General features: G+C 41.1%; 1 protein-coding gene across 5 annotated transcripts; it reads right to left on the minus strand.

Annotated features, from left to right (window-relative positions):
* ARMH1 (armadillo like helical domain containing 1) lies at positions 1-26,822 on the minus strand. 5 transcript variants are annotated; one of them, XM_077334003.1, is made up of 13 exons: positions 26,685-26,814; positions 24,919-24,989; positions 17,683-17,904; positions 17,358-17,426; positions 13,261-13,427; positions 11,225-11,421; positions 9,718-9,802; positions 8,391-8,513; positions 7,853-7,925; positions 4,443-4,572; positions 2,773-2,850; positions 1,547-1,664; positions 1-967 (listed from the first exon to the last, which is right to left on the minus strand). In XM_077334003.1, the coding sequence occupies exons 3-13, from the start codon at positions 17,886-17,888 to the stop codon at positions 936-938; spliced, it is 1,278 nt and encodes a 425-aa protein (XP_077190118.1). In that variant the 5' UTR covers positions 17,889-17,904; positions 24,919-24,989; positions 26,685-26,814; the 3' UTR covers positions 1-935. The 5 variants fall into 5 exon arrangements, with proteins under 5 accessions (XP_077190118.1, XP_077190120.1, XP_077190119.1 ...); XM_077334005.1 differs by lacking the exon at positions 24,919-24,989 and having other exon boundaries at positions 26,685-26,822; XM_077334004.1 differs by lacking the exons at positions 24,919-24,989; positions 26,685-26,814 and adding an exon at positions 24,828-24,848.
* Between the last annotated feature and the right edge of the window lie 2 nt (positions 26,823-26,824).

Raw genomic sequence — 26,824 nt, forward strand, 5'->3', positions numbered from 1 at the left:
TTATTTGGTAAACATAATTTATTCAACTTTTTATTGGATGTATTCATATGTCTTTTAGTTTCTCTGAGACAACTGAAAACATAAATATTTAGAAACACATTTGGGGAAGCAAAGCAAAACAAAAAATACACTGGAGTCCTGTTGCCTACCTATGACTGATTGTTGTATGAATACTGGATTACATTCTACCTTGGGGAAGAAATTGCCTGGGGTATGTTGTATTAAGAAGAGAGACCTGCACAATATAACGTATTTTGGAAACACTGATAGGACTTGAGACAACATGAGAACACTGCTTCCTGTCTTTTCCTAAAGGACTGTCTACAAATCTAGTTGTTTGATGCCCCATGCACTTTAATAATCTTTGGGGACTTGAGCATGTAGTTAGACATGAGGATGTTGTGGGGTGCTTAGTGCATTAATAAATAAATAAAATGTTATTCTTTGTGCCAAATAGAGCTGTTTTGGTATTTGATGGTGTTTGTTAGTTTTATGTATAATATTAACTTTAGACAGCCAACAGTTTTTGTGGTGCAGTAAGAACTTATGTTTGTTTTATTCCAAAGTATACCTGAAATAAAATAAAGTAGGAAGTCAGCCATTGTTCTGGGAGGCTCAGTGGAAGGTGCCACTTTTAAATGTATGATGCCAGATAGCTTCATCCAATTAATACATTTTAATTAATAACCAAAAACAAGAAATCTTATGGGCTTTCAAGTTATTTGAGAGTAAGGAAGCTAGTTATAGTCATCTCTTGCATAGTCAAATGTTGTTTGCACTGCACAGTTGCAGACCTCCATCTGTTTCTTGAGTGGAAAGAACCTGACAAATAGTCAAAGACTAGAAGAGACATGAAATTGGAAGAAGAAAACAGACAAGGGAACTTAATGCTTGAGGAGGGTCAGGAATTAAGGAGACTTAATTCTGCCTTCAGTCTACAATTCCAGTTCAGTGTTGGAATCTTCCCCTGAAAAAAGCAGAGCTGTTAATCCAAGAAAAACATACAAATTCATAGCTTCATCAGCAAGTGCCCTAGATGGTGGTCATATGCACACACATAAACTCAAAAAGTCTTATATTTGGCAAATTTCAGATCCCTGTCCTCGGCCTTAAGGAACAGCAGTATTAAGGAATAAAGAATTGCAAAGCATTCTGTGCACTGGTACTTGCTGTGGAAACTAGCTGTTTTGAAAACGATGGCCACAGATTAGCTTCTCTCAAGAGCCATGGCTAGTAACCCATGCTGTCCTACTCTAGGCTGATTGTGATTCTGCTCCAAGATGAAGCTGTCACCCATTTGCCTTTCTCCATATAGTTGCTGTAAAGTGTATAAAAATGTCACAGCAGATATCTTCCTTTCTAATGGACCTGCTTATCTTAAACAGAATGGCTTCTTTTAACAGATAATACCTAGATCCCCCTTTCCCATTACTTTTCCAGAAAAGTATTGCATGAAAGGACTCCACATTCCTCATGTACAGATTCTTGGCATAATGTACGTATCTAAAGAGAGTGAGGCTGATTGGTTCATAACTAATCAACGCACCTTGTGGGATCTCTGTGCTTGCAAAAGCCATTAGATCTGCTGGCATGTTAATAATATTGGTGGCCAAGATATCTGCCTGCACAGCATCCATGTTCAGATACAAGTTTGTTGCATCTTTCTAGAGAGAGAAACAAATGCAGTGAACTTTCAAGATATGGGCTGAAGATTATTGGCACTTTTTTGATCCAGTCTGTTGGAATACTTTCATTTTAAATCCTAGAGCAATTACAGAGAAATAAAAACAGAAAATTAATGGCTTCAGTAACATGTGAAGACCTATTCTGCAATAGTAAGCTTCCTCCCTGTTTGCTAGTCATGCCTGTTTTAGGACCTTTGCCTTTTTTCCTGTTGAGTTTTAGCAGTGATATATTTTAAAACCATATTATTTATATATTCATACTCAATTTTCTTCCCAATAGGGACTCAAAGTGGCTTACAACATCACTCTCCCATCCTTACACTTTATCCTCAAACAACAATGCATTGAAGTAGGTTACACTGGAATGACTGGCCCAAGGAGGCAGAGTAGCTTTTGTGAGCTAGAGCCCAGTTCTTTTGATACTGAGTAGAGCCTCATTAAATCATTTTATGTAGGGATATATTTAAAAGACAGCAGGGTCATGAAATATAGAAAACAGGGTGGACATAATAGGTAATATTTGCTATTTAAGTCAAGTATGGTCTCATCTGTGGATACATAAATCTGTGAATTGGGACCACACTGACAGAAAGCATAGTTCTGCAAAGTTTGGGGGGGAATTGTAAACCTTAAAAATATATTGCTATTATCTGCACTCATGCAGACAATGCACCTACCTTCAGCGTCACATGACCTGTAGCAGAGATCCAGAGCTGCTCTGGGTTTGGACCTAATCCTGGCCACACTATGCTAGCTCCAAGTCTGATAATGAGGATGGCTGTGTTTGGGTTTAGCAGGCAAGTGGGGAAAATAGGATTTTCCCCTTAAGGCTTACATGCCTCCACTTAATCAAATATAATCAGGAAAAACCATGGGTTGTACTATATTAGACTATATTAACTATATATTATACTATATTAACTAATAGTTAACATTGTAATGAATGGAGAATCATGATTCCATAAGATTAAAATAATAACTGAAAAACTTTACTGATTTGAATTGTTGCTCTTGAAAAGTAAAACCTGTATTTGTATTGGAATAACATGTAAGGTTAAGTGTAGTACAGAAGACAGACAGCACATACCATGAACAGTTGGAACAATTTCTCTCCCATGGCACACTGGACTGTGCTTTCCACCAGTAGGGACATCTGGACAAAATACTGCAGTGAAACATTAGTGAATCTATAGAAAATGTGGTGGTCTTTGCCACATCAGCCAAAAGAAACCAAAAGTCGTCAATCTCTGTCTACCTACTCAGATTCTCTTAATTTTCTGTTCTTTTTATCTACCACAACCTTCAAGAGAGATTAGGGCTGGGGTCATACTAGAGCCATTCCAATCTCAGCTATTGTATTCCAATAAACAGATGGCTACTTGAAGAACAACAGAGGAAAGCAAACTGTTTCAAGTGAGAAGCTACATAGTGATGAAGATTAGGTTGTCTAGGTATATACTTTGGTCTAATAAAAGACAATTTCTGTTCCCCCAAGCCATACTTACAAAAATCCAGCGCTACCTTATCATTTCATACCCTACCCTTGCTTCCCAGTTATTTGTCCTAGTCCACTGACGCTCTTTCCGCAGTTGTAATTTGTTAGCACATTGAATTCTGGATGCAGATCCTAAATTTCGTGTGGCATTCTGTATTTGTGGTTTTCTCCAGCCCTGACAAGAAGTCTATTTGTGGCTTCCATTTTGCACTTACAGCAAGAGAGTCGGTGTGGCCACCTCCCACCCTGCCCGCCCTCTCCCTTTTTTGAACTGAGCATGCACAATAACGCATCTAACTCCTAACATGATCAAAACAGGAAAATGCCCCCCTTTCTTCATGCCCCAGGCTTGATCTCGTATCTCATAGCTCCTGGCACCAGGGAAAGGGTGAGCGGGCGCCTGGGGCTCAGGCAAGGGTGGCAAAGAGCAGGGGAGAAAAGTGAGCATGGCTCTCATAACAAGCTTGTGCTGTAACAGTCAAAATAAAGACAAATTTAACCCCCCCCCCCAAAAAAAAACCTTGATTCCCATGGCACTCAAATCACTCAAGCGGGGGGGAGGGGTTATTTCTGCATTGCTATGTGCTCAGTCACTATGCATGCAGGAATGCAAAGCACATCGGCTGCCATTACACAAATGTTTTCCTGCATGAAATTTTAAAAATGCCCCACTTTTACCTTCAATCATAAGGTGCATTTAGATCCTGGAGGAAGAGACAGGGCAGTGGGGTGTCTATATGTGTAAGGTGCTTATGCTACTGTAGATTCGCATTGTAACACAATCATAGTAAAAATAAAAAAATACAGTAGGGAGCGTAAGGGGGAGGGTGGGAGGAGAGACAGATCATTGGTCAGAGCTGAAACGTTATCCTTTAAGGCAGGAAACAGCGGAGGAAGCCAACTTGACTCTTTTGAGCTTCCAGTTCAGGTAACCACAAATTCCCTCCCAGGGGATGGGGAGGAATCTCGTTTTACCAGCATTTGCAAACTGTGGGGCAAAGAAGGGAGCACATTTGGAGTTTCGCCTGAATTGTGAGATTTTTGTGTGAAACGCTTGTAAATCTGCAGTGCATTTAGATGGCAATTGCATTATTTTTTGCAGGTGTGGAAACAGTCTCAATCTGCTTCCTTCTGATTTTATTTTCCAAATAAAATAATTTTCCAGTCAAATTCACCCAAAGCTGCAACCCTGTAATGGTGGGCAGAGGACGGGGAGAGTTTGTGGGCATGGTAAGACTTTCCTATCCTTCCAAGCCACTTACCTCTAGTGTGATGCTGGCTTGTCTCTGACAGTTGGTGTGGTCCTTGTTACCCATGGCACACATGAGGCTATGAACCACATTCAAGTAGATCAGCTTTTCAGCCACTTTGTGGGAGTCCTGGGCTAGAATTCTGAAGGGTGAATGTTGATAAGATTGACATGGTGAAAAAGAGGCAAGAAAGAAATTCCAGGGCAGAAGCAACATCTGAAGAATGTGCAAGACAGATAATTTTAGGGTTGTTTTGTAGTCTAACAAATGCCTAACAGGCAGGCATTAGATGCAGCCATCAGTTATACTGTTAAATTTCTGCATTCATTGTAGCTGTTAAAATGGCCTTTTTCATCCTTTTGACCATGCACACACACCAGTAATATTTTTGATTGATTAGATTTATAGAACCATCCCTCTCGACACAGGAGTCTCGGGACAATGTACAACGGTTTAAAAACCCAGTAGTGCAATAAAACTAATTACTAAAAAAATTGCCGAACAGCAATCAGCATCCTTTAAAATTCCCAGATCTGATCTAATACTCATCTCTCAGGGCTGCTTTGAGGAGAGGGCTCCCAGATGTTCCTGGATGCCCTACCTCAACCAAATGCCTGGTGGAAGAACTCAGTGAGCTCTGACAAGGCCTGTGTCTCCTCTGGTAGCTTGTTCCATCAGGTGGGGGCCAGGACCAAGAAGGCTTTGAGGCATACCAGAAGTTATGTCAGCTGACTGTGCCTCCCTGCAATGTCCACCAGGAGTGACAAATCACCAGAAGTAACATCACCCAGGCACAACTGATCTGCATTGGTAGTGTTGCCTACAAACTGATCCGTAGCTAAAATCTTGCATAGTAAAGAAAGAAAGCCAGGCTCCTCGAGCCCCCATCCCACCCCAGAGCTTGCCAGGATCCCAAACTCTGTCCTGTGTTCAGGTGCTAGGTCAAGCTACGCCCTCCTGTGACTCCGCCAAGTTAAAACAAAAGCACTCAGCTCACCAAAACAGGTTGACTCAACGTGAGAGGAGTCTCAACCAGCAAAGGTTTGAATGGCTGGGATCCTTCCCCTTTTTACCCCCTTCAGGTCCATCATTGATCACTTTGGGAAGGGGCAAGTCAACCTAGACAGGGCAGATTCCTCCCATTAGGCACCACTGGAACTGACACTGAGCTCCCCAAGGTGTCTGTTGGACCATAAATCAGCTGCTTGGGCTCCCTCCTTGCAGGTTTAAGACACTGAGGCCATTTCCAGAGAGTTTCCAGATGAACTGCTCTTCCTTCCCTCGATTTCTGGTTTGGCAGCAAGGCTCAGGTACTGTCGAGGTCTTCTGTCTATCATGAACCCCTGGTTCCTGCCCCCACTGCCCTCTTCTTAGTCACTGGGTCTCCCAGGTTCTCCCGGAAAACTCCCGCAGCTCTTGTCCTGCTCTGCTCTTTCACTCAAGGGGAAGAGTATTTCCCCTCTCCCTTTTCCTCAGCTATGCACTTCAAAAGGCTCTTTGGTGTTTACTTCTCTCCTATCTCCTCCTTCCCTCCTTTCAAGGTTGCACTTCCCTTGGCTAGGATAAATAATAGATATAGGAGCCTTCACACCTCCCCTGGCCCTTTTTTTTCCAAAGGCTTTTCCAATCCTGTTTACCTGTGTGAATACGCGGTTCTCTCCCAAGCAGTTTATTGCCCTTTCCCCGGTCCAGGTATAAAGGGTGACCACCCTGTTTCCCAAGTGTCCCTGGCAAAGACTGTGTCTGTGAGGATATGCAAAGTGTGGATTCTGAATGCTGACTACTTCAATAAAAGACTTTTGTTTAAAGCTTTGACCTGAAGCCCGATCGTGATGTCTTGGATGTGAGTTTGCTGGGTCTCTACGCCTTGGTTCCTGACACTGTCAGAATATAAGTGTCAGACTCAGAACTCTCCATTTGGGGCCATTTTCACCTCCTTTTATTTATTATTTTTTATTCATATAAACAAGGCCCTGGCCTTAGAACAGTAGCCAATAATATCAGAGTCATTTGCCTCTCCTTCTGAATCTGAGGTAAAAATTCTACTTCAGCTTGCTGAACAGTCGTCTCTCAGTGGCAGCAAAAAGACAACTGAGGGGAGAGTGCTAACCCCTCCCACATCACGTAACTTTGGGCAGGAAAGTCATCCTCCATGAGGGGAGGAATGAGCATTCTTGGGAGCTTCACATATTGTTATATAGCTTACTAGCTCTTTCTCCATGGCAGGCCTGCGATTACACAGTACCCATGTGGGACTACACAGAAACCACAAAGATGACCTTAATGTTTTTTTAAATTAAAAAATACCCCCCCCCCCATGCTGTGGCATACTTTGGGGGCTGCTGCAGCACACTCATTGAGAATTCCTGTGTCAACAGGACAGGGCCTCAAGAAAATGGGATAGCTAGAGCTTACCCAAGCCAAAGAGGTGCCTACCAGGCATAGCAAAATTGCTACCGACCCACTTACTGTCCTTTCAGCATATCATAATGGGAGAGGCAAAATTTTTAATCTGTCCTGGGAAGTGAAAAAATTGACCAACTGGAGGTGGCAACCCTAAGCTAGCTAGGAAAGACCAAGTTGATCATCATGCTGCCTCAAACATAAAGCTCCATGCTGCAGAAGCACTTTGAATGTGTAAAATCAAGTAACATAAATAATACTTCAGTGGTCACCTTGATGAGCACCCAGCACTTGATGCTGGGAACAGGCATCTTATTTTATTTCTAGCCCCTTCCCTGTGCCCAGTGAGAGGCCCTAGAAACCAGCATATCTTCTGCTAGCCTATCATCTAGAATGGAGCATCCAGTAATAAGTGCCACAGGTTCAAACACGAGAAAGCCAGGGATTATGGCAGCATTTGGATGTGGAAAACCCCTGTTCAAACATCTGCTCATTAGCTGGCTTTTGGCACATCAGTCTCAGTTTGACCCTTCTTAGTGGACTTGTGTGATACTAAAATACTACTCTGAGAACCTGAATGAATAAAAAATCTAGCAAATTGAGAAAAAAATGCCTTTATCATAATTTATTGGTTATTCCTCTGTGATATACTATTAATAGGAAGGATTCTGTTCATTAACATTGACAATTCAACTGCCAAAATTAACGTTTGGCTGTTTCCCTCTGAGCAACGGTGAAAGGAGTCCATGCTGTTTGCTCCTGTCTAGACTTTCAGAGTTTCACATGAGGTATTAACTTCAGCATCACTTGTATTTGTTGCATGCCCCAGGCTAAACGTTCAGTGCTCCACAGGTAATTATTGACAACTGAGTCATACATATATTCCCTGTCATGTAAGAAGATCATAGTCTGACAAAGAGTGCTTGCACTCGAAAACTCACGCCCTGAATGAATCTTTGTTGGTCTTAAAGGTGCTACTGGACTCTGATTTTATTGAGTCATACATTATAATCTCTTACCCAATGGTTTTGGCTGCAGCAGCCTGCTGAATATATGCTGGCAAGGATTCCATGAGATGCAGTGACCCTTGTTCTAAATGCAAGAAACAGTCAACAATACAGAAGTCAAAAACTGTCACACACAACTGTCTTAAGTATTAGCTTTTGATCAAAACATGGACCAAAGGCAAGATTTACTTCACACACACACAAATCCCATTCTTTTACTTCTAAATTGGACAAGCAACAGTGTCCAGTTATTGCTGGAGAGTGCTTAATCTGCCACTTCAGGCTTAACTATGTCTTCCCTGTATATCTGGAACTTAATAGAGGCATGCAGATTTGAGAGCAGGGAAGAAGAATAAACCAGCAATGAAGAGGAACAGTATCTGAGTAAAGATACCAAAGATGGGAAGGTTTCTTGGATAGGGAAACTGCCATTCTTTCTTCATTACTCTAGGAATATAATCAAATCACCATGTTTAATGGAAGAAGTTAATAAGAAAGAAAATATCACTATTCATACATAGACCCAAAAGCTAATATTTGGACATTTTACCTTCCAGGATTCTGGCTTGTATCTTGGCAGTCTCCTGTCTTGATGGCTTTAACAATGAAACCAGTCCTTCCAGCAGTTCTGACTGCACATCATAGGCCATAAGGTCCCTGATCAGCTGAATTGCTAGGGGGAAGGAAGACTGTAATTTAAGTACCACCTCCTGCTTTAGATTAATATAGCCAATAAGTTCTTGTTTGGTCTATTGCCTCAGTTTCTTTTGGACTGTGAACACTACAGCATTCCTTGCTCCAGAAGGCATTGATCTACTAGCTTTAGGGATTAAAGGATCACCCTAAACATTACAAAGAATATATTATTGCCCCACTAGCCACTAACTCTGGGACAGAGAATGGTACAGGCTACTGGCCTGAAACTCTTAGAACTTGGTTGCCTCAACGTTATTAAGGCTACAGTCCCGAGAACACTTTCCTGGGACTAAGTCCTATAAAACAAATTTATCTGATGTTCTTCCCTTAAAAATCTTAATTGTAAGTTTTCTACTAGAATTGCAAAGACATCAAACTTTCCCAGACCTAGTTAGCTTGCAGCCCTATAGACTTTCAGAGAGACAAGTACAGAAAATAGTTTGTGGTTTTCAAAAAAGTGGCCTTAAACTAAACGTGCTTGGAAACCTTGCCCTGCTTACCTGTATGGCTCCGGGAGCTATATCCAAGAAGTGTGATGATACGAGGCCACCTTATATTACTGATCTATCTAGTTTAATAGTAATCTACTCTCAATGGCAATGGCATTCCCTAGTCTAAGGCACACTTGCAGATATGATTCCTAATACCTGTTACCTTAAACTGAGATTGGACCTGAGGCATAATACTGGCAAAGCATGTGCTCTATTAATTGAGCAGCAACCCTTTTGCAAATAATGCTACACTTTGCGCAGAGATAAAATTTGTTCAGATCACATGTGATTTCCCATGGTCATACTTATATTACGAGGTATATAAAAATAAATTAAAACAAAGGTAGTTAAACTAGACTTCTAATAATTAACTCAGTAATATGTTCTGACAAGGTGCAGTGTGAAGGTACTCTCACTTTGAGGGAAGCCATTTAAGATAACTTCCATCTATTTCATAATAATTCAGTTCCTTCTGGACCTATATAGAATACATTTTTGCATGGTCACCCATACAGTTTCCTGCCTTTATAAGATTTACAGTAATAATTTCAGAGGAGTAGCAGTCAGTCTGCTGAAGGAAAAATAATCAGAAGTCTTGTGGTACCTTAAAAGACTTGAAATTTTATTGAATTTAGATTTTACAACATTCTCTCTCTGGGTTGAACTGGGACTTACCAAAGGAGATCCTACCTTCAAATTGTACCTCCAAGTGAACAGATCGAAGCACACCCAGCACAGATTCCACAATACTTGGATGAGTTTGTCCCACAATTGTCTAGTAAAAGACCGAGGAGGAGGCATTATTTCCTATTTTGCTACATTTTTGTTATGTAGCTTGAAAAATATAAGCTAGAGCAAAGATATCACAAAGATTACCCTGGCTACAAAATCTTCAGAACCAGCATGTCTAGTAGGTAACAAACTAATAGTATTGCCTTGGAGATTATTGTGACATTGCATCCTAAGCTATTACAGCCTTCTAACTGCATTGACTAAAATGTACTTCAAATCGTGTAACACAGAAGGGGAGAACTGGCAAAATACTCCTTATGTTTATGGTTGTCTTCTGTGGCCTGCAAGCTAGTGATATATTAAGGGCCACTCAGTGATTTTCATAGCAAATCAGGGAATTGAACCAGAATTTTCATACCCAAGGCAATGTTAATGTTAGAGGAGGTGGTAAGTCATGCTTGAGGGATCAGGGTCACTTACAGCAATGTCCTAAGCACCGAACCCAGGGAGATTTGTCTGGTCCCTTCTATCTTCTTTTGCCTGTGGTTGAAGACTTTTCTGTTTTGTTTGGCATTGTCTCTCTAACATTCCTTCCTGCTTAATTGTTATATGAATTTTAAAGTTGATTCTCAAATTTCTGATTGTGTACTTCCTTGGAGGCCATATGTTGAATACAATGGCAGCATAATTTTAAAAAATAAACAGACTTCAATGGTCATTAAGTCAAATGCTAGGTAGTTGTACTCCTTCAGTATCAGAACCATAACAATAGTGGCACTGATTATGACTTTAGAAAAAGCAGTATCTAGGAAGAACATTTTTTTCTCTATCCCATTCCATATTGCTGGCAACATACAATTATTCATCAGGAACATATGTTTCCAACCTCAATTCTACAAACAGATTAACTATTACTATAAACAATTAAATTTATGTCCTAAATATGTATCCCAAAGAATACATATTTGCTTTGGAAGACAAAGACCTAAGTTTGATAGCAGTGATACAGTTATGATTTTTACAATGTAACTATAAGAAATCTTTTTAAAATAAATCTTTGCCATGTAATCTTGAATATGTCCAAGAGCAGGCCTTTAAACCTTTCTAAGAATTTTGTCCCCTCAATTGAAGGCTTAGTGTTTTCCCCCAGTTTTAAATCTGGAATTTTGCATTTGAAAATATACTATATTTGGGTTAAGAACTGTCCATGTTTGAGAACAGTACAACACAAGCCACAATGTCATTGCGGAATATTCCATTATTCATTCTATCTCCTGGCAGACCAAGGTGCTTAGCTACACCAGAAATGTATCCCTTGTCCATCCATGTTAGTAATTATTGGAGGCTTCTCTTGTAACATGAATTAGCATAATTTCTTTTGGTAAGAAAGGAGACTTCAAAACTGTAAAGAGAATCAAAGTTGCACTTCTATGTTTTATCTCCCACCCCGTTTTCTTTTGCTGACCTGCATTATTCTGAGTGTTTGTAAAGACAGCTGCTGGGCTTTGGGGGATGTGCACTTCAGAAGAGCAATCAGGCCTTTGTACACTTGATTCTGATACTTGGGATTGCCATGGCCTAAGCTATCCAGAAGAATCTGCACTTGTTCTTGAGTCTCTTCTGATTTAGAAGTGGCCAGAAATTCTGCAATTGATCTCACACCTGTGTAGGAAAAGCTTTTTTGAATCACTGCCTTTTAACACATTCAACAATGTGGACATTTTAATATAAATATTTTACAAATAACATGACAAATTAAATATTCTGGGACACACAGACTCACTGGAAAATAACACATTTTAGAATAGCAATCAGGAGTATAATAAGGAAATGACTCCATCAAAATTCCCTTGCTGTTCATCTTCTGTTTGCAGTTGTCTCTCATGCCAATTACAAATGCCATGAAATTAATGAAGACTTCTAAGTCCAGTTTCAACAATTTGGGATCTATGTGCAGTCACACATGTGCATAAATTACTGGGAACTCTTTTGTTCACTGATCACTTCCTTGAAACTGCTAGGAACTTACACATACCAATTTCACCTGTCTCATTTGTGTCCCCCCCCCCCCACTGCCATCTTGACTCTCAAAAGCTCTCAATGGTTTGATAGTAATGACGTAGTACATCAACTGGGAGTGGGATATTCCTCCCCATACATAATATTGACTAATACTTTTGTAATGCAGAAATCCCACTGTCTGAAGGAATTCACCTGCTATCATCAAGTTTAATATTAAAATATATGGTTAAATGGGGCATTGTACACCACTTGATTGCTTCTACCCTTGGCTGTCTGGAAAGATTTAAAGTAAAGCACAAGGCAGTCTCCAAGTGAACCCTGCTTACTACCTGCTTTATATGCAGCCATGGATTTTGTAATAGCAGCCCAAAACAGTGAAGAAGATGTAATTCAGACTGATTGAAGGATATATCACATCCTTTAGGGTTGTTGCTACTATACTAACGCATTTATTTGAAAATACTTTTAATCAAATCTCTTTAGTACAAAGGGGCAGGGGAGCTATTCCCTCGTTTTAATTTCATGTTTTCATTTAACAGGGGTTGCTTTTTTCCCCAATGCCTAAAGCTGAAATCCATATACATGGGCCATGCATACTTCCCTGGGATTTAGCTCATTTGAATCAGTGTTCATTTCTTAGTAGATATGAGGAAGCAGGCTGCACAATATATACAGAGTGATCCTAATCCAACTCTAGCTCCATCTAGTTTATTGAATTAATTAATTAGCATGTTTCAGATTGCTGATCGTGGATCTTAATAATAATAAACTGGAACATTAATTAGCAAATTGATATTTGGATGCACATCTCCACCTGCATCAAAAAGACACATTTGACCAGTTAGTTCAATGAGGTTGGATTGTGATGTATGCATCTATCTCCAGATATAAATCTAAATCTTTAGTGACTGTACATGTTTGCTTCCACATGTGGATTTCCCTTAGTTGATTTAGGCTGGTATAAGTGCTTTCAAAGAGAGGGAAACAAACAAGTGTTGCCAACAGACATCAATAACTAATGCAAGATAAAAGTAGTTTTATTCTGCACACTGGATTAAGAAAATTTGGTTCTTATTTTCCACAGCCTTGGCTAATCTTGAATAAATGGAATACTTAAAGTATAATACCTCAACCTTCCCTGAAAGAGAAGCCTCAGAAAGTGATGCATGTAATAATTTTAGAAGGGAACTATTCTTCAGCCTATTCTGCAGATGCAGAGAGCACAGCACACAGCAATAAAAAAGATTGCATACTATGAAGTCAGGTTCTCGTGAGGCTCAAAGGCTTCCATTCTCTCTTATCAATGGAAGTTGGACCAGTGCAAGGTGTCACCCAGATAAGATACTGAGCTAGATACCAAAAGGAAACCACTCTTTCCCATCAATGGAATTCATTGAGATTTGAAAGAATAAGCCTCCAAAGTCATAGAAAACTGCTTAAACATCTGGCAGCATACCTCCTTTATCACAAACGACCTACCATAGCTTTCACAAATAAGCTCTTTGAACTTCCTGCCAGAACTTGCTACCAACTGAAGCAGCTTTACAGATTCCCTTTTCGCCTCTTCCTTCAGGTGCTTGAGCCCAAGTATTTCTAGCAGCGTAAGGATGCCACCAACTTCCAAGAATTCAATAAGGTACCGCTGGCTGCAAAGATTTGGAGAATAAGCAAAAAAATTATTGGAACTATTTTATTTCAAGATCACATACCATGATTTTAGTTACTCCTTAACACACATCAACCACAGTTCTCTTCATATGAACTGGAGGGAACTGAGGTAGTAGAGATGCCAAGGAAAAATTTTACTCTTCAGTTCTCTCAGCTATATATATTTTTTTATTCTGTACACAAATTTTAGTTAATAATTTCAATCTTATTATATAGGAGGACAACAGAGGCCACCACTTTCCATATTAGACACTGGATGCATGTGGTTCAAAATTCATTTAAAACCTCCTGGCATTCCAGCTGGGAAGTTTAGAGATATGGCCCTTACTATAATGGTTTCTTTCTTCCCTCCCTTCCCCTTCCGAAGTTATGCTAGTATGAATGGTGTAGCATTTGGAGTTTGATTTTTAAAAATGTTTAATGGTTAAATTATTGCATAGTATTTCTTTAGTTTTCCCCACCCCCAGTTAAATCTCTAATGTTCTTCTAGTGCATTAATTCATTCTAGATTATGTCTAAACAATCACATTCAAAGGTACCACTTCCTACTTTTAACAGTCCTAATTACAATACAGTTATGTTGCCAAGTAAAATACAGTTGCATTTATCTGTAACAGTTGTTCATCGATTCTTCTGCACAGACAGACATTGGGACTGCATATGTACCGGCCTGCCACAGACATTTTCTTTCCTAGCTGTATTAAGCTCCAGTAAGGGGTGTACTACAGGAACTGGTGCATTCACAGATTTTTCCCACCTGAGTGTCATGTGTTCCTGGGTGGTGCATTCCCTTTCTTCTCAATTCCACCTAAGCCGTCATGAGACTCCCACCTGTCACAACAGGACATGTGAGAGCTCACAGTGGGGTAGGAGGGAATATATGTCTGACCAGAAGATGTTAATGAATAACCGTCTTAAGTAAGTTCAACTCTGTTTTCATCGTCTGCCTTAGTGTAACCTCATATTGGGATCATTACAGAGTTACTCACTGAGGGGGTGGGTAAGATCTTTCACTGGAACAAGGTGTGTAAGACCACATTCTCTATGCCAGAATCTTTTCTGGGCTGTCGATCCACCACATAATGCTTTACACAGGTGCCTTCTGAGGCAGTTGAAAAACCCTGGGCTTTCATAAAATGAGCTGTCACATCCAAAGGACACTCCCAGCCTGCAACCACCACCCACTTGGAAATAGACTGTGATTACACTGCCCAGCCTTTCTCAAGGACCCAAAAGCAGACAAATAAAGACCTATTTCTACAGAACTGCCTTGTTCTTTTCAGGTAGTACAAAATAGCCCTCCTCACATCTAGCGTCTGGAGGGATGATTTAATTTCCAAGGCAAGGGATGGAAAGAAAAAATGATGGGCTATCTCTGGGTTAAATGACGTTTAGAAATGACTTTAGGGAGGAACTTATTTAATTATTTTATTTATTTATTTAGATTCAAACTTCAAACTCAGTTGTTGTACAACCTGTTCCTTAACATTTTTTAGGAAGATAGAATCAACCCTTTGGACTGCCAACTCACTGACTCTTTGAGCCAAAGTGACCGCGACCCAAAAAACTATCTCCCTAGTAAATAGTGCTAATAGACATGAAGCTAAAGGTTCAAATGCTGACTTCATATGCATAGCCAAAACCAAAGACAGTGACCACTGAGAAACTATATGAGGAATCGATGAAAAAACATTCAATAATCCCTTAAGGAAACACTGAGCTAACTTGTGGGAGAAGAATGTGACCTCTTGCATTTCCTTGTGGAATGCAGCAATAACTACTAAGTGGGTTCTCATGGAGGACACTGCCAAACCACTTCTCTCCAAGTCCAAGAGGGACTGCAAAATCATGGTCAACAGGCAAGTAAAATGACACCCCCCTCTTAAAGAAAGCCATTCTTGTAATCTCTCCCACCTCCTACCATAAGCTTAGCATGGCTTACAAGACTGGAGTAAAACACCTCAAGAGAATTGATAGGAAGAAGAATCCTCCAGGTAGTTCAGTGCAACCATTCCAAGCCCTGATGGAGTAGGAAACCCTGAAAAAGCAAGTCTCAAACCACAGGCAGAGGCATCAGGTTGCCTTTTTGCTAACTGATATAGATGGGAAAACCAGATTGTGGCCAAAAAGAGAGGATAAGAATACAAGCCATCAGCTTCCCTATTTTTTTTTATTATTATTTCTTTAGACTTCTATGCTGCCACTCTTGGAGTCGCATTTTAAGAAATACAAGAAAATCGGTAACATTAAAATCACCCATAACCACTACTCTGCTGAAGAGTGGGAAAGCGGGAAAACACAATAGAATCCCCGACCACTGGAAGGCATCGCCAGAATCTGGTATGAGGACCTGAACAGGACCAAGTGGTGTGGTTCATTGAAATGGCCCCAAATAAAGTCCTGATCCTCATATGAGTATGGGTGCTGTCTCTCCCTTCCATGTAGGTACAAAGGTTGTCCCACAGGTTGACAAGATAAAGGTACAAGATAAAGGTGCTATTGTATCAGATGAAGCCAGTTGACCACCTGGAATGCTGGGCTGCAATTCTTCCTTAGGTTCTGAGAACAGAGAATGCTAATGCGGCCAAATATGGGGATGGGGTGCATGGAGGTAAAATCTCTCCCTGAAGAGCTTCTTGACTCTGAGGCTGGGAGGTGGCGGATGTAGGTTCAGATCCAGAGTGCTCTTTGTGCTTGGAGTATTAAATATTTTTTGGTTGAGGGCTCACAGTGTGCTCAAGCCTTGACTAATAGAACTGGAGAGGTGGACACTTCTTCTCCAGACCTCGGTTCCAGTGCCACTGAGGAAGTTCTCTTCAGAAGAACACGAGTTGTATCTGCTGTTGGCCCTGTCAAAACTGACCTCACTTATACTGGTCTGGAGTAGAACTCAGAAGGAACTGAAGGCATCTGAACTGCACCTGAAGGTCCTGAACAGGAGCTGACTTGGGTGGGAGGACAGCGGAAATGGCTTTCCCCCCAAAACACCACTTTTAATCTTGACATTCTGTTGGAGGGTGCTTATGGAGTAAAATGCTGGCCAATCTGGCAGGTGCCTACATTATGGGACTCAAACTTCGTTCTGCTTCAGACCAACACAGTTTACCCAACTGAATATAACTCATGTTCAGTGCTGTGCAGCATCTTGTTATTGCACTTGGTGCACTTCTTGAACAAGGCCTTGGATGCCATCACAGAGTCCACAAGCTGAGGAAATTTCCTTTCTTTGAAAAAGTAAGGAGTTTACCAATCTCCAAAGAGGAGGAAAAGGTAAAAGCATGGTAACTGAAAAACATCTATTAGCTATCTAAAACCCTATTGGAAGGAGCTGTGAGGAGCTAATAAAACATCCTATCTTTGTGGTGGCAAAAATGGAGCTTGAGGGGAAAGGGTGTGCCACCCAGGAACATGGGACATTCAGGTGGGAAAAATCTGCACATGCACTGGTTTCTGAGGGCCAGGAAAGAAAAATCTGTGGCAGGTCTCTGCATTAAGTCCAATGTGGGATTGCACTAGAACAGGCTTTCTCAACCAGGCCTTGGAAATGTTGATGGCCTTGGAAATGTTTCCCGAATAGGTGGGAGTTAATTTTTTAATATATTCGTTAAATTTGTTAAATATTTCGCATATGACCATATATGGTCATGTTGACTCCCTCCCCAAATCGCCAGTGATGGGCCTGGAGCGGGTGGGCATGTGCACATCTATGCTTCCAAACCATATTCTGCATGATTATGTCCCTTCTGGGGTTTCTCAAAGCCTGAAGAAGGGGGTTTTAATGGTAAAAAAGTTGAGAAAGGCTGCACTAGAAGATGGAAGCTGAACAGTAAAAAGCTCTTTTATTGTCTTAGTATGCTAAAAATCACAGGGTCCACTGTCATGGGAGTGGTGTTAAGAATTCTACTTACCCACTTGCAGCTGATAAGAAGATGCCAATGGACTTCAGTTGTTCCTCTAAACATGTTCCATACATGTAGCTATTATGAGTCTGTTAAGGCTTTAATGTAAAAGGATTATGCTTGTGTACCTTAAATAATGTGGTTCTTGGAAGCTCTGATTTTGCAAATTTTGGTAACATAGCTGTTGCAAAATTGCCATTGGATCACACTTTTAAAAGTTGCACTCATTTTGCTAATGTAGACAACCTTGGTATGTTCAAAGGAAAATACTTACTCCTATTTCTACCTCTTCCTTGTTCTACCTTAACTGCAGCTCTCCAAGAAAAATGGATACGTCAGCCTAAGCCAAGCAGTTAAGCGGGCCAGGAACAAACTGGCTCCTTGAGAGAATTCTACCTCCAGTTCTGGACCTGTCTTGCCATGGCTCGTCATGATGAAATTGTCTAAAATACGGTGTCGGGTAAATTTGTTGGCATTGTCCCACTCCTGCAGGAAACTTATTAATCTGCTGATGGCTGCCTGCTCCTTTATGGAACTCATGACTAGTAGATCTCTTCTATTGGGAAAGACAGAAGAAATCTAAGATAAGAGTTTTAGGCTTGTAAATTAGAGAATGCCACAGACTTTGTAGTTTGATGCCCTGAATAGTGCAAGAGAATACATTTCCTCTAATAATACCATGCACAACTCACTTTGGTAAAAATAAATACACTTTTTTTATCTGTGCATGAGTAACAGAATATTCATCATACATTTTAAAGGGCCATTTAATTCAGTCCCTAACACATACAGTGATACTGTATGTGTACAGTACAGCACATACTAAAAAAATCTCATTCTCAGTGTGGTCAATGTGGATACTTAAATCCAGAAACTGAAGCCATTAACAGGTATGAATGAAGCCATTAACAGGTATGATTCTACAAACTTGAGAAAGGCCACAGGTTTGCAGAAAAAAACTGAAATCTTATAATACAGTGAACCCACTCCTCATCATAAACCTTTAAGGAGAAAGATTTATGAGGACCAGCCTGGTAGCAACCACTGGGCTACCATGCAACTTGTGTGACTCACCTGTGCTCAGCTGCTTACCACTGTTAAGTTTTAGACTAAGATATAGGAGACCCAGGTTGAATTCCCTCTCTGCTGCGGAAGCTGACTGGGTGACTGTGGGCCAGTTGCAAACACTTATCCTTAAATGGAGTAGAGGAAAATATAAATTGCTTTGGGCCCCATTGTGGAGGAAAGTTAATAATGAACATGGCAGAAGATGGAGAACAGATAAAAGGTAGGCTGGTTGGTTGCTGGCATCCATTTTCTCCAGGGAGATAAAGTACCAACCCATAGTCAAGGTTCCTTTCTTTCCTTCTTTTACTTCTCCAAGGAGTCAGCAGAAAAATCAGTCAGCATGGTATAATTTAATAATGGAATCCTCCCAACTCCATGTCTCATTTTAGCATGGACCTTTCTACAAGAATTGTCAGTCAGGCTTTTGGTTGGAGCCAGTGAATGATGGAAACTGATACCATCATATGGGGCACCTCCCACCAAGTAGGAGATGGGGAGGCAGAAACTAAGACCCCCACCTGGGGTGATTATGGAATATTGTGGTTGTGAACCGCCCTACATGTTGGCATCTGGAGAAAAAATACCTACTTATGTTGCTTACAGTCAAAAGGCCTGCATCACTCCTACACAGGCATGGCTTTATTAAAAACAAAAAAGTTATTTTCTTATCAGATCTACTTTGACTTTACTGCTTCTGTTTTGTTCACATGAAATTGCACTTTTGCATATTTATGAAATTAAACTAAGCCCAGTATCTGTGACAGCAGCAATCTGCACCTATCTATGCTTATTTATATCAGTTGCAGCTAGAAAAAAAAGTTAAAATAGAAACTGTATTCAGTGTAGGCTTGAAAACATCTTCTTTTCTATACAGCCAGCAACAATGCAAAATCTATAATTGTGTACCAAAGGAGGCAACTGGGGTTGAAGAACATGTCACAAGTACTAGTAGTAATTAATTATTTGGACACCGAGTTAAGTACTGATGTATACAGTAGTAACACCTCATCATCATCTAATAAGAATGCAAGAGCAAGATTATAGCCCAGTAGCACCATAAAAATCAACAAGATTTCTAGCGTATAAACTTTTGAGAATCAGAGTTTCCCAATCAGATAACAGTGATAGTAATCATGGATCAAATTAGTCATATAATACTCATATCATGCAATTTAAATAATATGTATTGATTTGGATCATCATTTATATGAGTGGAAGGAACCTGTGCAAAGGGATCTTTTTCTTTCAAAACAGTTCTTTCTGCCCTCCGAAAATCCTCTACTGATGGGTTTTGCGGCATCCATGAATGGTTTTCAGAGTGTGCAGGACACTGCTGTGGTAAGGGGAAGGAAGTGAATATCTGGTTGTGTGAGTTTTCATTTGGATCCAGCCCAATATTTCATTAAGCTATTATTAAGTCTGTTTTCAGAGGAATCTGAAGCAGGCAAGAAAATTTAAAAGTTGGACATGTCTACAATACATAGGAACCGTAACTACCTTATACAATTAGTAGAAGGCACTGAGGGAATACAGAACAATTGAAATGATATTTTAAATTTTTACCTTAATGTTAATTCTCATTTTAAAAGGCAAAACATCCAAGTTTCCAATGTTTTTGATCAGAAAAATTGGGGGGAAACATCTGTTGCTTCTTGCCATTTTTATTGGGTTTTGCTCCTGAACTTTCACATTTCTGTGTTTGCTGCATTCCTTTGAATCCTTTTCAAGCTGTAGTTTATTTTGTATATCTTTGGGTTTGAAAATCTATGAATAAGAATCACTGAACGTCTTCTATGTATATGTCCTACAAACAGGAGGAAGACTCTCATAATTGTTTCCCATGAATACAAGTTTAGAAGTAACTTTTACAGAGTCACTATAGTGTAGGCTAAATTAAATTTCTGGAAGAGCTATAGACCCTCATATTGTGTATTTTTTATCAGTTCCTTCAACAGCATATAGAGGCAATGCTGAGAGAAGCATAGGAATCCATCAGGGAATTAACAACCTGTGGTCTGTAGGAGCTTTTGTCCTTGGCAGAGCATTTTCAGCAGAGGAGAAGGAGTAAAATAAATCAATTTTCCTCAAATACTTGTGATTGAAAGTGTTATTAGCCATAACAAACATTAGCACTGACAGGGGAGCAGCTGTAGCAGCCTTTTGGAGGAAAGAGGTGAAACATGAGTCTCATTCATTTGATTTACAGAATATTTATGAAATGTTACTTGTGAGCCTTGTAGCTGATATTTGCGTTTTGGGAGAAGTGATTTTTCATAGGGGACATCCATGTTAAATTTATTGCTCCATAAAGTGCTCCTATGTCCTCAATGCTGATCTAGTTAAAAGAACTTTACCACCTGAAACAATCTCAGATTTGATTCTAAATTAACTTCTCTATATCTGTACTGGGGAAAAGGGGCAAAGATGGACACAAACTCCTTTTTCTATAAATCTGTGAGTCCTCTCACTGCTAAAATTTAATAATCTTCAACTTCTTGACTGCAGCATTTCAAACACAGATACAGTCACAAGGGAGAAGGGCAAAAAGACACATAATGATCCTGTATAAAAAGCTAATGAATCCTGATAATCGGTGTTACCAGAATGTATTTCTGTTAGTGTTCCTGTATTTTTCTGACTTTTCCCACCCTAGAGCCCGCAGGCCTCTTACAAATGTTTGTCCTGTTCTCCTCTTCCCACCCCACCCCCTCAAAAAGCCCTAACAAAAATAGTATGGTGAATTGCAGGTCTGTAATGGGAAATTATCAGAAATTCTCACTATCATATCTATCTGTATTCCTGATGATACAAGTGGCTTAAATCTACTAGTAAGGAAAGCATATTTTCTTAAGGCACACCCATACAGCAGGTCTGACAAAGCTGTAGCAAATGCACATCTATCTCTTTCATTCTAGACACATGATGGTTTTCACCCATACCACTCCCCTTCTCTTCTATGTAGTAGATGGAGGTTATTGAAGGACAAACCCGGTTTGCAGCCTGCACGGCTAACTTTCGGATATCAGTGAGATAACAGCCCAGGGGAAAAAAAAGATATATCTGATTCAGAGCTACACATGGAAAATAGACATCTGCCCTCAGGATGTGTATTTCTTCTATAAAAAGGAAACCTAAGGATTAGGAAACATGGTGGAATATATTAAAAGCACTGATAAACAGGTCTGTTCCAGAAATAATAAAAGTGCATCTTTTAAACTGAGCTGGTGTCAGGGGGTCTAAAAAAAAGTAGCCTATTTAAGGGCTCTTCTCCCTTTTGAGCAGAGCTTCTGTGCCTATAAATCAGTGTCTAATCATTAACCAGTAACCAGCAGGGCTTGGTTCCACTATTAATTTAAAACATTTTAATGCTACTTTTCTACTCAATCAGGTTCCAGGAGGTAGTGAACATAAAATATTTAAACAATTAAAGTAGTTTAAAATATAAAATTAAAACTAAAACACATAAACAACATTAGAAGGGTCAAAAACTGTTATTGGGGATATGCCAGACTACAACAAGTTTTCATCTGCTGGACCTTTTCAGCACTAGTAATTTGGCCTGACTCACTGCTCGTCTAGGATCAGGCCAATTTCCTGCTTTTAGAGGACATTGGCACTGATCCAGGGTGGTCCTGGGCCTGGCGGGACTCAGGCCCTCTGTTGGCACATGGGCCTCATCAAGGTGTGTGTCAGGCCTTGGCCATCCGGAAGGGGAAACCACCGTCGTAACCCAACTTCTCCCCACCTTTACCCACAATACCATGTTGTTAAGAGTAGTTTTTTTTTAAATTCCCTAGACAAGTATGCCACACAGCGGAGTTGCCTGATGCATTTTTTTTAATTTGGAAGAACACACGATTGCATAACAACGCAATCACACACTCTTACAAAAAAAGGTTTTAAAGGTCCATGCTACCCTGCGGTACAGTAGAACCTTGCCCCCATGGCTGCCTTGTGCGGGAGCACAAATTGGGGTCAGATGGGTACAGCAGGTCAAATGCTCCCCTGTGTGGGAGTGGGAAGACTCGGGGTGACCTGCCCTGAGCCAGAAACTAGGTAGCAGCATGGTGCTTCCCATGTGGTAACGGTCCTGGTAAAAGACACTGATAAGAAAGAGACATGTTAATCTCCCCAGGGAGAAAGTTCTAGATTTCGCAACCTTGATGGAGAAGGCACTTTCTTGGGTTGCCACCTCTCTAACCTCAGATGGTGGGGGCAACCAAAAGCATGACCTCAGGATGACCAGAATGAGGAGGTAGGTTCATATGGGAAAAGGTGGTTCTTAAGATATTTTGGTCCCAGGCTGTACAGACTTTAAAGATCAATATGAGCACTTTAAACAAACTGAAAGCCAGTGTAGTTGGAACAAACCTGGAGTGATATGGTTCCTAGTATTCTCAACGAACTGTAGCTTCTGGACAGTTTTCAAGGGCAGTCCCACATAGAATGCATTATAGTAATCTAATCTAAATGTTACCAGGGCATTCAGCACAGTGGCAAAATATTTTCTGTCCATGAAGGGCTGCAGCTGTCTCAACAAAGTTGTTGAACAGCCCCCCTGGTCACTGCTGTCAGGTGTTTATTCAATGGGTACCCTGGGTCCAGGAGCAACCCCAAGCTACAAACCTGCTCCTTTAAGGGGAGTATAATCCCATCCAGAACTAGGAATAACCCATTTCCTGGGTTAGCCCTCCCACCAGTAGCACTTCAGTTTTTCTGGGATTAAGTTTCAGCTTGTTAGCCTACATTCATTCCAAAACTGTATCTAAGTGTTTATGGTTTCCCCAAACTTCTTGGGGACTGCTGGTAGCAGGAGATGAGGGACATCTGCATACTAGTGGCAGACAAAATTTCTGGATGATGTCCATATTGTAAGGCTGCACAAATGGGAAGGTATTACACAGCTGAACAAATCTGCACCCTGGATCATTTGATCCTGTCCACGTCAGGACAGATGTGAGAGCTTTTATCTGTAAGGGGGTTAACAAAATTATCACAGTGGGCTGCAGAGCAGTCCACCTCCATCTGATGGGCTGAACTAGGGGTGTGCAAGAGCAGTACACACCAACCATCACTGTCTCAGTCAAGTGGCCTTAATTTAGGTCAGTGGTTCTCAACCTGGGGGTCAGGACTCCTTTGGGGGTCGAATAACCCTTTCACAGGGGTCGTGGCACCCTCAACATAATCCTGTGTTGCACTCCCACCAGGGTTCTGTTGAGGTATTTTGATTCAGGTGGATTCAGAATGGCAGTGGAGTATGTCTGTGCCAATGAAATGGATTAATGGCCCTGCTACTTCTTTCTAGTCTAACTTTAATTTGGGGAAGAGCATTTTGCCCTAATTTTCCAGCATAGACTAAGAGAGGATATAGGCACAAAAATGTGCTCACTTCAGTTATCCTCAGAATCCAGGACTGGGTAGAAGAAGAATAGCAAGTTGAGCTTCAAGAAGATCAACTGCTCAACTGTCCAGGGGAGCAGGTGTGAGAAATGTGAGCTGACAATGATGCTCACATAGGGGAAAAGCCTGCCCACAAAGAGCATGAGAACAGCCTCTGGACAATGGCAGACAGGTCTGACCAGACTGTCTCCTTCATGGCCCAGCAGCTCAGCAGATTGGTTAACTGCAACTCATAGGGCTCCACAAGGTACTCTCTTACCACTGCAGCTACTGCATCTGTCTCATGTGCCTACTCCCAGAGGGGCTGAGTATCTGCCTGATGAGTGCCATCTCATAGGCCACTGTAGTGGTAGCTACAGGGGGAGGGACACTTTAGTGGGGGAGGTGGGGAATATACTGTAGTGGAGCTGCTTTCATTCTTCCTTAGCTCATGCTGAGCTCATGCCCCTCTTAGCCTGCATGCTCTCAACTTGCTGGGAGAGCTTGTCTCTCCAGTGAATGAGCTTGCTGGCCCACTAGTTAATCTTTCCCTTGATGCTCAGGTTACATATGGTTGCCAACATGCAGACCTGCTGTGTAAGAGGCTGAAAACAGGCCTTAAGTCCATCTTGCAGCCTTTTCATCAACACATGTACTGCTGGAACCATATCTGCACATCTTGCCAAGTCCAGACTTTTTTGGGGGGAGGCCTCTGCTGGACTGGCGAAGCGGCTACCACTAGCCAGACAGGCAGAGAGATATCCTGCAGTCACCTGTAGTGCTATCCCTCAATGTTCCACAACAATGAAGGGGTGCCAGGCATCTCTGACAGATGTTTGGTAAGGTATTTTGGCATTAGAGTGTGGGGAAGAGACAAGTACAAGCTACATGGCTGGAAGTGCTTCCAGACTTCAGAGATGGAGAAGGCACCCATGCTGATCAGCAGCTGTAGGCAGCCTTCCAGCAGAATCTTTGTGGGAAACCACACTACTGCATCTGCAGACCATTTGGGCATATGCATTGCTACCTCACCATGATGTAGCAATTTTCTCAGGGTTGCCAGCCTTATGAGACTCTGCAGGGTCCAACATTGCATCGACCCCAGGTACCACTGAAGAATCACCTTCTCTGCTTTGGATGGTCTCACTGTTCAACTGGCCTTCTGATGTGTACCCTGTAGGCCAGGAAGGGTACCTGGAAGGAATAGAACTGCATTATATACTTTTTGTGCTTTCTAAACAGATTCTAGTAACTGAAGCTTTAAAAAAAATCCCCATCCCCACAGTTTAATAATCCTGTTTTGAGTCCAAGTTTCTTTATATGGTTATAGCTATTAACTTGCCACAAAATTATTTTGGTGACCAAGATTATGTAAACCTAATAAAGAATAGCTTTAAAATGATATAGTTTTAAAGTTTAAAACAGTTCAAAACATCTTGCTTAATCTGCTTTGCACACTGCTCATTGGTCTGTTAACCCCCAAACTATAACTGAATGATCCTTCTCTCTACCTTCAGATCAAAAAAGCTTTGACCCCCAAGATAGTTGACCAGGCAGCAGGTCAGTCTCAGTTTGTGCAAAGCCCACAAGCTAAGAAGGTATATAATCAATTCTGCTTTATTAATTGTAAAATGCAAATAAAATTGTGCATCTGATATGCCATAACAATGCCCATTCAGCACCTGAAGAAATAGTTACTTTGAACCACTCCTTTGACAAAGGAGGTTTTTCTTCATCAGTCTGAGAGAAACAGAAACACACCTTAAAAAATACATTGACCTTGGGGTTCCTTTTTAGCTTGATGTTTTCCTTGGTGAAGGATCTGGAAAAACAATAGCCAGACAGTGTTCCCTCTAAGTGAGACTTTTTCAACCAGGGTTTCGTGGAACCCTGGGTTTTTTTGACTGCCCTGGAATGGTTTCCCAAATGGGTGCGAGTTAATTCATTTTTAAATATATTTTTTAAATGTGTTAAACATTTATCGGTTGATATGACCACCCACCCCCTCCCCAAATGGCCAATGATGGGTCTAGAGGGGGTGGGAAGGAGAGGGTCCCTGGGTAAGCGTGTGCACAGCTAAGCTTCCCAATCATATTCTGCACAATAGCACCATTTCAGGGGTTCCTCAAAGTTTGAAGAATGTTTCAGGAGTTTCTCAATGGTAGAAAAGTGGAAAATGGCAGCTCTAAACTATATGTGTGAGTGGCTGTTCATTAACACAGCATTCTGGAGATTTGTAGGGTCTTGCACTGCCCATTTCCCAAGTTTAGGTTATAGCAGTTATATTCTGTTCAGAATGTGAATTGCCCTGCTCCAGAAGGGGGGAAAATAGAGGAAACAGCCAGTACACAAACTCAGATTAATTTGTTTCTTGCAGGTTGTTACATTCAGATTTAGATTTATGACGGGTTTTCTGCAGAAACACATCAGGGATCAACTAACCAGTGTCTGAACTGCTCCACTGTGCAGAGTAACAGACAAACACCCCAAGCAACAAAACAAAACCCTGCACTTGTTGCATCCTGTGGACCTTCCGTTTGAAATGTTTTATTCTATCACAGCCCACTTTTCTGCCAAAGCTGTGCGCCTGAATTTCAGCGGGTGTCAAACAAATACAACAAAGATGAGCAGAGCTTTTCAGCAAATGAGTGGCCACATCATTTAGTATGGGCACACCCACTGATTTAGTATGGGCACAGTTTCGGTTCTCACTTCATAGAAGGAAGGCCCTGCTGCCTGCTTAAGATGCTCTTTCCCTTCCACCCACTACCCCTCCCCCCAACACCACCTCCATAGAGCCGCCCCACCTGTCCCAATCCCCGCGTGCGTCTGCGCATAGCTTTCCTGCCCCTAGACTACATATAAAGAGCTTTAGACTCCGTTCCACACCTAAGGGCGCGAAACTCTTCTTTTCCGGACTGTTTCCCAACTTCGAACGGGGCTCCTTCGCACGGCTTGTTTTTGCGAGGAGAAGAGGAGGGGTTGCTAACGTTGCTGCGTTGCTAAGCAACACGCCGGCTACTAAGGAA

This window comes from Paroedura picta, chromosome 4, assembly GCF_049243985.1.
Source record: "Paroedura picta isolate Pp20150507F chromosome 4, Ppicta_v3.0, whole genome shotgun sequence".
NCBI classification, from domain to species: domain Eukaryota; kingdom Metazoa; phylum Chordata; class Lepidosauria; order Squamata; family Gekkonidae; genus Paroedura; species Paroedura picta.